Source organism: Sus scrofa, chromosome 15 (assembly GCF_000003025.6).
Source record: "Sus scrofa isolate TJ Tabasco breed Duroc chromosome 15, Sscrofa11.1, whole genome shotgun sequence".
In the NCBI taxonomy this organism is placed as follows: domain Eukaryota; kingdom Metazoa; phylum Chordata; class Mammalia; order Artiodactyla; family Suidae; genus Sus; species Sus scrofa.
Genome location: NC_010457.5, coordinates 77,818,882 through 77,832,429, shown reverse-complemented (window position 1 = coordinate 77,832,429; position 13,548 = coordinate 77,818,882). Strand labels below are relative to the sequence as shown.

The 13,548-nt window shown below is 34.7% G+C and overlaps 1 protein-coding gene across 1 annotated transcript in view; it reads right to left on the bottom strand.

Moving 5' to 3' along the window:
- DYNC1I2 (dynein cytoplasmic 1 intermediate chain 2) overlaps window positions 1–13,548 on the bottom strand; it is a 55,959-nt gene that overhangs the window by 27,130 nt on the left and 15,281 nt on the right. The window contains 1 exon segment of the mRNA NM_001243495.1: window positions 4,504–4,619. Coding sequence (NP_001230424.1) covers window positions 4,504–4,619 — 116 coding nt within the window.

Below are 13,548 nucleotides of genomic sequence, written 5' to 3'. Positions count from 1 at the left end.
ATAGACAAAATAACAGCACATGTTTGTATCTACATACCATATCATCACGGAATTCAAGAAGGCTGCAAAGGAGAATATATGTTTCACTTATGGATCTAAGAGCAAATAATGACTACAATATGATACGGGGAGTTCCTGTTGTGGCTCAGTGGAAACCAATCTGACTAGCATACATGAGGACATAGGTTCAATCCCTGGCCTCACTCAGTGGGTTAAGGATCTGGCATTTCTGTGAGCTGTGCTGTAGTCAAAGACATGGTTCAGATCCCGTGTTGCTGTGGCTGTGGTGTAGGCCGGCAGCTGTAGCTTTGATTTGACCTCTGGCTTGGGAACTTCCATATGCTGCGAGTGCCGCCCTAAAAAGTCAAAAGAAAAAAAAAAGAATATGATACAGTCATATTAAAACAAAAAACTAAGACTAATTATACTTTGTCACCCAATTTCATTACTAATTATATTGTAGCATTAACACTTGAAAATAACCTATTTTCTTAGTAGTTACCTCCAGAGTAAAGGCATGGAAAAAAAAAATCCCAAGTAACTCACTCATTCTCCTCAGAAGGTAAAAGCAATTAATTCCTTAACCAAATATTTACTGAGTTCACACTTACTACACACCATGCACTATTCAGGCATTATAGCAATGAGGAAGAAACAGTCCCTATACTCACGGAAAATTTGGCAAAGATGCGGAAGTGCAATGATCCAAGAGCCCTGTCCTCAATAATTTCAAACTAAAAAGAATACAGTTTATCTTGAACTTTTGGGTCAACAGCTTAGCTAACAAATCACAATCTTTTAAATTTTCCAATTACTTGGAAAATAAAAATGAGAAAAAGAATTTTTTGAAAACTGCCAATCTTCTACTGTGCAGCCACATACTGAAATTAGTTCAAAGACATTAAGTTACATGTTCTCACTTTAAAACATATATGTATGTCAGAAATAAGCATTTAAAAATGAAAATTCTGGGTAGGATATAAAACCATATGTGTATGTATGTGTGTATATGTACACATATATAAATTTTGAAAAAATATAGAAAACAGGCTGAAATCAAAATATTAACAACAGCTATTACACAGTGGTATCATAGACATTCTTTATATATCCTTTCTGTCTTCTCTAAATTCTCTATAATACAGTACTATAAAATTAGAAAAAAATTATTTTTTCCTGCTGCATAGCACAGGCAACTACATCTAGTTACTTGTGATGGAACATACTGGAGCATAATGTGAGAAAAAGAATGTATGTGTATATATATGTGTGTGTGTGACTGGGTCACTTTCCTGTACAGTAGAAAATTGACAGAACACTATAAACCAACTATAATGGAAAAAATAAAAATCATTATAAAAAATTATTTTTTAAAAATGGAAGTCTGGAGCTCCCCCTGTGGTGCAGTGGGTTAAGAATCTGACTGCAGTGGCCTGGGTCACTGAGGAGGCATGGATTCAATCCTTGGATTGGTGCAGTGGGTTAAAAGATCTGGCATTTCCAGAGCTGTGGTGTAGGTCACAGCTGTAGCTCATATTAATCCCTGGCTCAGGAAGTTCCATATGCCACAAGTGCAGCCTTAAAAAAAAAAGTCTTCAATTAAATATAATTATAGATACATTACAATAGGCATTACCCCATATAACTTCAGAATGCCTTACATTTGAAACAACCCAAAATTCATTTCCTAAGTATACTTTTGAAATACTAAATCACCAAATCATTAGAAGAAAAAAAAAAAAAAGCCTAATTTATTTTTTAAATGAGTCCTTGTACCCTCATTTTAGCTATTTTGCTCACTTGTTTTTGTTTTTGTTTTGACTTTTTAGAGCCTTACCCACAGCATATGGAGGTTCCCAGGCTAGGGGTCTAATTGGAGCTGTAGCTGCTGGCCTAGGCCACAGCCACGGCCACTCAGGAACCAAGCCGTGTCTGTGACCTACACCACAGCTCACGGCAATACCAGATCTTTAACCCACTGATCGAGGCCAGGGATCAAACCCATGTCCTCATGGATACTACTCGGATTCACTTCCACTGCACCACAATGGGAACTCCCCATTTTGCCCACATTCTGAGTTAACATATCTAATAATGTATCTCCCAAGGACAGACACTACAGTACTTGAATATATTAGTTAATAAAATAGTATTTGTGGAAATTATGGAACCCTACAATATTAGTTTTCTCCATACTAGTCGTTCAGCACTTTAGCTTTCCTCTTTATTTTTTTTAAGTTGCTTATGTCTCAAACAAGTTTACCATTAGTAGCTTTTTTTCTGGTAAAATGAGGATTTTGCACCTATGAAAGCTATCTTATCAGTCAATGGAGCAGCAGGAGTGAAAAAATGCATCTAAAGAAATGAACAGTCATATGGTCAACTAAAAAAACTCTTGGATAAAAATGTTAGTTCTTGCTGTGGGGTGCAAGGGAATTGGCAGCATCTTGGGAGCACTGGGATGCAGGTTTGATCCTGGACCCAGCACAGTGGGTTAAGGATCTGGTGTTGCCACAGCTGCAGCTTACATCACAACTGCAGCTCCAATCTGATCCCTGGCCTGGGAACTCCATATGCCTTGGCGCAGCCAAAAAAGAAGAAAAAAAAAAAAGTTACCCTGATTTCCTCAAAATTTTCAAGTTTAACTGTATGTATAATAGTATCAACTCCCTTTGGGAACAAGATGAAAGTGAAAGGAAAAGCTTAAGATATTTATTTCATGTCCATCCCCAGTGGACAGGGAAAAGACAACTGTTAAAGGTGCATGTGATGTGGAGTTCCCGATGTGGCTCAGAAGAAATGAATCTGACCGGTAGGTTCGACCCTGGCCTCGCTCAGTGGGTTAAGGATCTGGCGTTGCCGTGAGCTGTGGTGTAGTTTGCAGACGTGGCTTGGATCTAGCATTGCTCTGGCTGTGAGGTAGGGCAGCGGCCACAGCTCTGATTAGACCCCTAGCCTGGTAACCTCCATATGCCTCAGGTTCAGCCCTAAAAAGACAAATAGGGCATGTGATGAGAGTTCCTAGGTGGTCTAGAGGTTAGGATTTGGCACTTTTACCCACACAGCCTAGGTTCAATCCCTGGTCTGGGGACTAAGATCCCATATCAAGTCACTGCACATGTGCCCCCATCTCCCTGCCCCCCAAGAAGTATATGTGATACCTACTATTAACTCAAAAAGGGCTATAAATGTTATAATCCTAATTTTCTTTTGAGGAATATATAAATATAAAAATTTAAACATTTCATTGAGAATACCTAGGGGTTTCAAAGATTTTTCCCCCTTCTGCTTCCTTGTATTTTGTGGGCTTTCTGCAGTGAATACTACTTTTGCTTCTCCTTAAGGGAGAAATGCAGTAATTTAACTGAATTTTCAAAAATAAATCAAACATTTAATAAAGTTTTTGTATTGATATTCTATAATCAAATAGAAATAAGTTTTCCTAAGGAGAAAAAAATGTGCTTTATGCAGACTGCTAGAAGGATAATTTATTACAGGCTCACAATTGCAAATATCAACTGTAAAATTCATAACTCATTTGGTGGTAAACTCTGACATGACCAGAGGTAAAGCTACCTATAATCATTATTTACCTCACTCAGTTTGAATATTCATATCTTTTGCTGAACTATTAATGCCCAAGATGCTGCTGGGGTGTTGATATATAGGACATATACTCTACTACTTTCCTGAAATGTGAAAAATTTTATACACACACACACACACACACACACACACACACAGCTTCAAAGGTTTCAGAGAAGAAACTGTGAATCTGTATTAGGGATCATAAGTAAACCTCTTTTATGTGTGACAAATTTATTAGCATCCCTTAGAAAAACAAGAACTATCATATTAACTTTATGCTTAAATCGTCTCTGATGAGAATTTTAAAAATTAGTCCCCAATATAAAAATAGTAACTCCTTTTAGTTTAGGAATCACAGGACTCCACATTCAATATAATGTATACACACTTCCATCCATTTCACACAGATTAAAGGCTGCTATGTAATCAACATAGCAGAGGCCTTAGATTATAAAAGAGGAAGTTTATGAATTAGGTCTAGATTTGTTCATTAATATGGATAACAATGACAGTATATCAGAATACAGTATGTTCCACAGAAGATAACATACACGATTCATTTACCATGAGATATACTCTCATTTGGGGAAAAATTATTTTCATGACACAGAACATTCCTGAGCTTTTCTGCTTCTAAAGAAGCACCTATCAATAACAAAATGAAGACTGAAATATTTAAATTTATGTCAAAAAATTAAAAAAACATACATGCAGCTTATACTTTTATTAACTTCTAAAAGAAAAAGGTTGAAAACTCTAAAGACCAAATACAGAAATACAGAAACCCAAAGCATTGCTTCTATGACATTTCCCCCATGAATATATGCCAAAAAACTAAAAAGGAAGAAAAAATGAAAGAATCCACATATTTAATATGAGAGCTTAGTGACAATCATGTTTAGGACAGATATTCACCTTCTTTGGGTTGAGCCATTACTGGAGTCTGGGTTTCCTTTGTATATGTGACGATTTCACGAGGAGGAAAGTCAACTTGCGTAATTTTAGCCATTCCAAGTTTAATAGGTCCCCGTCTAAATAAAGTGAACACAAATGTTCTTAAATACTACAAACAGTACATTTTAACTACATCAAACCATGTTATTTCAGAAAAGTAAGAATTACACATTGTATATCCAACACTGTAATTTAAGTTCTTGTTTTATTCAAGAAATTTTGGATGAACAATTAATTGGCTTTATTTTAGCAAAAGAATTAGAAGGTAGCAAAAACAAAAAACATTTCTGAATCATTCAAGGTGTTTATTTTTCACTTTAAAAAGGCAAATAATTTAGTTTCCTAAAGCAATGTGTGGGTAATAACTGAGTAAGAGGGTAGGAATTTCAAAGGAGACTGCTGAATGTAGTTGGTTATAAGAACTGTTTTTAGGAGGAAAATGATTCTGGACTTTTTTCAAGGGTCAAATTTATGGATCTCACTCAGACCACAATTAGTTCCCTTCATCATTAGGAGACTTCAGCTTTAAGAATGAAAAACAAGTTTCTTTTAAAAGCTGGTTTTTTGCTAGGTATATTTTACAGAAATCGAGAATCAAACAGTCCATTTAGATTTTAAAATAAAATATTTAAACTTAAAATTTTTAATCCCTGAGTTTCCTGGCAGCCTAAGCAAGTTTAGGATTCAGCATTGTCACTGCTATGACTCAGGTTTGATCCCTGAGGAACTTGCTCAGGCTGCCAGTGTGGTAAAAAAAATAAAGAAACAAGCAAAAAAAAAAAAAAATCTAATCCCTGCATGGTCAATATTGTCCTTGATTCACATATGGACAGACTACAGTGCAGATATTTTAGACCTAAACTAAAGCAACACATCTTCTGAATACCATGAAATAACTAAAGTCACTTTTGTTTTAAATAGGAGGGATTTTTTTTTTCCTAACAAACAAAAGAGAGTTGTAGCTAAGGAAAATATACTGAAAGAAAAATATATTTTATTCTATGTCTGGGGGAATCTTTTCTTGGGTTATTATAAGTAATGTCTAAATTCTAAACCAAATAAATATGCTTCTAAACTCCTAAAGATGTTCTAAAAAAATGAAGCGGTCTTAAAAGAATACCTAATAAAAACACTGCTGTAACTTCCAGAATATAAAGCAGGATAGCTGAAAGATATATGTGTGTGTGTGTGTGTGTGTGTGTGTGTATCATATACGTGTGTATACAGATATATAACTGGTAATATAGCTGGTAATATAATAACTTTTTTCTTATATAAACATCCTTTTCAAAATCCTGTACAAAAATGTTTAATCAGAGTAGTATATTTAAAGAAATAGTTTTCTCTAAGGTTCCAAATGTGAGCCAAAAGAAATTTTTAATGTGTTTTCTACCTTAGGAGTATCTTAGTATCTTAGCTGTAAGGACAAAAAAGAAAAAAAGCATAATCAAAAAATTAAATGGGAAAATTTACGTACATCTGAAGTAATCTAGTACTCTAAGAATAAAATCTGAAATAAGAAAGTTTATAGCCTGATTTTTAAGATGCAAATCATAGGAAAAAATAAATCACTCCATATTCGAAAAAAAAAAAAAGCCAAGCCAATATCATTACTAACTTGAGTACATACATAGTGTCTATTAGATAAAAATCACAATATTAGAACAAACAAACAAAATATTCTAAGATTTAGGGAGGTAATACTTCACTTATCCAAACCACTTTTACTGAGAATAAGCAAGCAACTGCTGCTAGAGGAGCCTCAAGGTAGCCAATAAAGAGGCCTTCAAATTAATGTACAAGAAGCTCATACACTTTTCTTATATGCCCTAATTCAAGGCTTTTTTACTCTTACTTTATACATAATTCTTAAAGGTACTGTTCGTATATTTTAGAAGCTGCAAATTATCAGGGGAAAAGAGCCAAGTCCGGCACAATGGCAGTGGCAAACATTTATAATTTGGATTGGAGACTAAAATAAATGAATGAATAAATGAATTAACAAATAAATGAATAAAATATAGCAATCTGGAACCAAACTGTAGAAACCAATTGCTCTGTTCCTCTCAAAAACTTAGAAATAATCAGGGCATTTTAATTTAGGAAAATAAAGTAACATTCATGTTCAGTAACCTAGAAAAAGTTCAATTATATTAGAGTATGTATTAGAAAAAGGTTGTAATACATTGTAGAAAAGGTTACATTAAAAAATATAGAAATAATAAAAGTAATTTGGACACTTAAATGGGTAGACTTAAGGCACCTATAAAATCAGATACATAAAATACTTCTTTCACTAATGATAGAGGATAAATGAGGTATCACGGTAAAATACCATTCTTTTCCTAAGCGTATACTGCATATTAGAAATTTAAGCAAAAATTAGGACAATTTCACCAAGAATCAAATTAATTATAAAAGAGGGAAGGTAATAAATCTATTCAATACCCCAAATCGGAATCTGAGTGAAGCTGAAGAACTGATGGATCTGTATCCCAATGCAGCGTCCTAAATGGTTGTAGGACAACCATGAAGCATTAGCAAAAAAGGCCATAAGTTAGTCAAGCAAATACATTCTATGAATAGCTAAAGCACTGTTCACAGTTAAAAACCACATGTTCTGGTTAGTACAAAAAAAACACCAGGTATCACTCAACGCTCTAGTGCATGCAATAGGCATAATACGGTTAAATATGTAAACAACCCAGATTAGCTAAAAGACAGTATTTTTAGATTATGGGAAACTAATATTGCATAATAATGGATAAGAACAGCCAAAACATCCAACAACCAAATAACACATTATTTTGGGATGATAACAAGGTAGGTTATAAAAAGAGCTGAAATTTTAAGTTTTCTAATGAAAAAAAAATTAGTAAAACCATCTTAGTTAACATATTATAATCTTGCCCAAAGCATTAAATGTGTGCAGGAAATTGTCATATTGGTAAAGGAAATGAGTCAACACATAAGCTTTTCGGTAAGAAAACCAAAGACTATTCCACCGGGATTCAAAATAGCTAGAGTTCCCAAAATGTGACCCTTATGTAATTTATGGGTTAAGCACTGCCTTGGGCTTACATGTCATTTGCTTTAGAAAGCAACTAAAAATTTCTGTCTCTAGGAAAAGGTAGAGTTCCAAGGATTCAGAAAAATTTAGAAAAAAAATGTTCTAAGGATTTACCTAAATTAAGCTTTTGGAGAATCTCACTCCTAAATAAATATTTGATTGTGTTTTAGACTTGCCTACTGGATAAATAACTTACGTGTGATCTTTTCCAAAAGATTTAAGGCAAGTTTGGTCATTACTAGAACAAAAGGTACTTTATCACATTGGCAATCTTGTAGGTTAGCAATATATAATTATGTGTAGTACTATAGTTGCAATTTAAAAATTAGGCACAATACACTCAGTACTACCATTTTTGTCAAATTTATTTGTTTCTCACTTAAATAATAAATTAAGATGTGCTACTAAAACTGCTATAATAGGTGGTGGCACAATGGAAACGAATCTGATAGCATCCATGAGATGTGCGTTCAATCCCTGGCCTTGCTCAATGGGCTGGGGATCCTGGGTTGCTTGTGGGAATTGTGGAGTAGGTCACAGATGTGGCTCGGGTCCCACACTGCTGTAGCTGTGGCATGGGCCAGCAGCTGCAGCTCCGTTTCGACCCCTAGCCTGGGAACTTCCATATGCTATGATTGCGGCCCTAGGAAAAAAAACACTAAAAATATAAATATATAATATTTAAATACAAGAAATGATTTCCATTCTTACCTATACAATTTATCAGTAGAAGCAATTAAATGATCTGAACTAGAGAAATCCTTCATTTTAAAAATATAAAGAATGGGTAAGCAATGGGACTCTGCTGTATAGCACTGGGAATTACATCTAGTCGCTTATGATGGAGCATGATAACGTGAGAAAAAGAATGTTTATACATATGTGTGACCGGGTCACACTGCTGTACAGCCGAAAATTGACACAACACTGTAAACCAGCTATAACGGAAAAAAATAAAAATCATTTTAAAAAAAAGATTACGTAGATTGGCAAAGTGTTTAAGTCAACCTGAACAAATAAAATAGTTTGTTTTGTTAGGGTAAAAAAATAAATAATAATAAAAATACAAAGAAAGATCCTGGGATTTAAACAGGATTGAATGTATGCAAAGAAAGAAGAGGCCACAGTGGTTTACTTTGTACTAAGCAATGAACAGCAACAACCTTAGGCTTTGTTAGCCAGAAGGGGCTCTTCCTGAAATGGCTCTTTAAGGAATGTTCTGTTCACAGCATTTACATTATATGAGAGCTCTAGCTACTACATTATATATAGAGCTCCTTGTTAAGGATGTCATCTTGACTAAAATCAAGTAAAACTCTACCTCAAAATAAAGCTAGTACTGAAAACACACTGTAGAACATATGGGATTATAATTTGTTAAGGCATCTTCAGACATATAGAGTAAAATTCCAATATAATCCTGAGACTTAATCAAAAGGCTAAGAGATAAACTGATCAAAAGTGGAAAAGAGGAACAAGAGACACAGATTACTTAACTAAATAACTGTCACCTAAGTTTTAGAGATAACAGAAGTGATTAAGAAAGCAAACTCCTTTTTTCTGAGGAATCTCCATACTGCTGTGGAAAGCAGTATGGAGATTCCTCAGAAAACTAAACATAGAACTACCATTTGATCCAGCAATCCCACTCCTGGGCATCTATCCAGAAAAAACGACGACTTGCAAAGACACATGTACTCCAATGTTCATTGCAGCACTATTTTCAATAGCCAAGACATGGAAACAAACTAAATGTCCATCGACAAGAGGAGTGGATCCAGAAGATGTGGTACATATACACAATGGAATATTACTCAGCCATTAAAAAGAACGAAATACCAGCATTTTTTGCAACATGGATGGACCTAGAAACTATCATGCTAAGTGAAGTCAGCCATACAATGAGACACCAACATCAAATGCTTTCACTGACATGTGGAATCTGAAAAAAGGACAGACTGAACTTCTTTGCAGAACAGATGCTGATTCACAGACATTGAAAAACTTATGGTCTCCAGAGGAGACAGTTTGGGGGTAGGGGGATGTGCCTGGGCTATGGGATGGAAATCCTGTGCAATCAGATTGTTATGATCATTACACAACTACAGATGTGATAAATTCATTTGAGTAATAAAAAAGAATGAAGAAAAAAAAAAAAAAAGAAAGTGAACTCTTGGAGTTGCTATCGTGGTACAGCGGAAACGAATCCAACTAGGAACTATGAGGTTACGAGTTTGATCCCTGGCCTCGCTCGGTGGGTTAAGGATGTGGTATTGCTGTGAGCTGGGGTGTAGGCTGCAGATGCAGCTCGGACCCCGAGTTGCTGTGGCTGTGGCTGTGGCGTAGGCTGGCAGCTGTAGCCAATTGGACGCCTAGCCTGGGAACCTCCATATGCTGCGGGTGTAGCCCTGAAAAGCAAAAAAATTTTTAAAAATTAAAAAAAAAAAAAAGAAAGTGAACTCTTAATGAAACACAACTTCCTAATCTGCAATGCAGAAATAATTTCTCATGGCCTTTTACATATTTACTCATAAATTACGACCAGGCCCAACAGAAATTTCTGGCATTTAGAAATAGTGATTCAGATGTTTTGATATCATGCTTGGTAATGTCTAATGTTTTTTTCTACTCCCCAAATGTAGTAATCTTAGATTGTCTTGGCCAGCTAATGGAAGTTAGTATATAGGTTCATACATCCCACATGTCTTCATGCATTTTCCTGTTTATTCTTTCGTTATTATCCTGTCTACTCAATTTCAGTTTATTCTGTTTCATTCACAGACCTTAGCAATTAAAAAGCCACATATTCAAAAATGCTACTACGGAGTTCCCGTCGTGGCGCAGTGGTTAACGAATCTGACTAGGAACCATGAGGTTGCGGGTTTGATCCCTGCCCTTGCTCAGTGGGTTAACGATCCGGTGTTGCCCTGAGCTGTGGTGTAGGTTGCAGACGTGGCTTGGATCCTGCGTTGCTGTGGCTCTGGCGTAGGCTGGCAGCTCCAGCTCCGATTAGACCCCTAGCCTGGGAAACTCCATATGCCGCGGGAGTGGCTCAAGAAATGGCAAAAAAAAAAAAAATGCTATTATTTCACTGCCAACAGCACCAATTAATCCACAATATTGGTTATCTCTCATACTATGGAACATGGAAACGATTTAATTCATAGCTGTTTACTCTGTGTGTATATATATAGTAAAAAGTGAACACATTACTCTTGAAAATTAAAAATGAGTTTGTGCTCTCAAAGGAGATAATGTATATAAAGACTAAAGAGATATAAAGTTACCTCATTCAAAAAGAGAATTTTTTTCCTCTCCTGTTAAAGAAACTAATTTTGTACTCATTCTTTAATAAAAATAAATACCCCTAAAAATATTTCCATATCTGTTTTCTGGTTTTACACCTTACCACTTCAAATCTATACTTTAAACACAAGTTAGCACACTCTTCTTAAAACTTTTCAATACAGTGGATAATATCTTTAATGATGTACATTAGTAAGGACTGGAATGCAAGTTCATGAAGGCAAGGACCATGAACATTTTATTTTCTGTGGTAACCTATAGCATAAAACATTACATCTACAATTTGATTAATATATATTCTAACATAATAAATATTTTTCTTAACAGTTATCTACTTCCTATACCAATTTACAACATTCCAGTGCGTCTCTCTAATAATCTCTAGGTTTTCCAATAAAACTCAGGAAGATACATTTTAATTCATACAGGTGTTATACAGTAGGTAGATGTGAAAGAAAACTTGCTGATGCTGCATTAAAATAATCTATTCCTATTCAAAATCAAGAGTGAGTTCAGAATTAATACAGCACAGTATCTGCATTAAAATAATATATATCAAATAAAGAAATTTATTTTTTATCTTGGGATGTATTTTTACTATGGTAATGTTGTATAAGAGGGAGAAAACCCTTCTCTTGAAAATATCACTTGCTCACTAGCAAAGGAATGCTATAAGATATTTGTACAAAAATACAGAAATATGAAACAAATTTAGCCTTTAAAAATGAATTTACACTAAATAAATGTAGTCTTTAATCTACAATAATACTATTTTATAATGCAATATTATTTCTAAATAGAAAGTTTTGACTTTTCTTAAATGATAAGAGTTTTGTCATTTACTTCCAATAAGAGTATTACTTAGATTTGCAATTTTAGTCCTCTAAATGGATTTGGAAAAGCATATCTCAAATTCAAACTGGTGAGCTTTTTGTGTCTTCTAATTGTTAATGACAACATGATTATTCAGAAACTGATTAAAGTACTGAGTTTATGGATTACCTAGCTCCCTTGCTTCTTTTTATCTGCCTTGTAGTTACATACTCATTATCATTGTTTGTAACTTCAATCAGAGGTGCTCAGACACAACGAAAATAAAACCTCTTAGTTTTAAAAGGTATGTTGAGGTTTTCCTGAGGAGCACATTAAACTTCCTAGCCCAAAATAAGGATTCTGAATAAAGATATTAACTAGCTATGTTTAATCTCATTTCAGCTGTCACAAGAAGTCAAAATGTAAGATGCTGTTAAAAAAAGACTCGTACGTATGTGTGACAAAGAGAAGTAATAACCCTTTCCTTAGTTCAATCTTTGGAAAAAAACTGAAATCTTACTCAACTTTTGAAAATCAAGTACTAACATATGTGCAGGATCCTAAAACAAACATGAAATACTGTTTTACAAGGAAGATGCAAGTTCAGGAAAACTTGGCAGTAAACTTTTTTTAATTGAGGTATAATTTACACGTAACATTATTAGGTATAAAACATGATTTAAAGATTGTATATACGGTGAAATGCTCACCACAATAAGTCTAGTTAACATCCGTCATAAACAGTTAGGAATTTTTTTCTTGTGATGAGAACTTTTAAGACCTACTCTCAGCAACATTCAAATATACAATACAGTATTATTAACTGCAGTCTCCATGTTGTGCATTACATCCTGACTTATTTATTTTACACTGGGAAGTTTGTACCTTTTGACGCCCTTTACCCATTTTGCCCACCCCTTACCTCCCACCTCTGGCAACAACCAAAAATTTAAAAAAATAAAATAAAATAGACCAATCTTGGAGTTCCTGCTGTAGTACAGTGGGTTAAAAATCTGACTGCAGCTGCTTGGAGGCATGGGTCCAATCCCTGGCCTGGGAACTTCCATGTGCCATAGATGTGATCGTAAAATTTTAAAAATTTTTTTAATTAAAAAAGAAATGCAGGAGTTCCCGTCGTGGCGCAGTGGTTAACGAATCCGACTAGGAACCGTGAGGTTGCAGGTTTAATCCCTGCCCTGGCTCAGTGGGTTAACGATCCGGCGTTGCCGTGAGCTGGGGTGTAGGTCGCAGACGAGGCTTGGATCCCGAGTTGCTGTGGCTCTGGCATAAGCCAGTGGCTACAGCTCCGATTAGACCCCTACCTGGAAACCTCCGTGGAAAGTGGCCCAAGAAATGGCAAAAAGATTAAAAAAAAAAAAGAAATGAAAAAAAGATACAAACCAATCTGTTCACTATATCTATGAGCTTAATTTGTTTTTTAGATTTTACATATAAGTGAAATCATACAGCATTTCTTTCCCTTTCTGATTTACTTCATTTAGCATAATGCCCTCAAGCCATAATGCCCTCAATGACCTTTTAAAAATTTTTATTGAAACCAGAAAATACTCTTAATAACAATACAAAGTTTGCTTAAATAGAAAATAATTTTAATGAATTAGCACTTCTATTTTTAATATAAAATAATTAGCATAAAATCAGTTAACTAGTCAGTACTAAGTTAATCAAGTGTGACAGTAAAACATTGTTAAAAAAATTCTCTCCCAATAAACAAAATTTCTATGCCATTTAGATTTGAAAATGTTAGGCTTAACATAACTAGAGTCCCTTCTATGGCACTGACAGTATATGGGCAT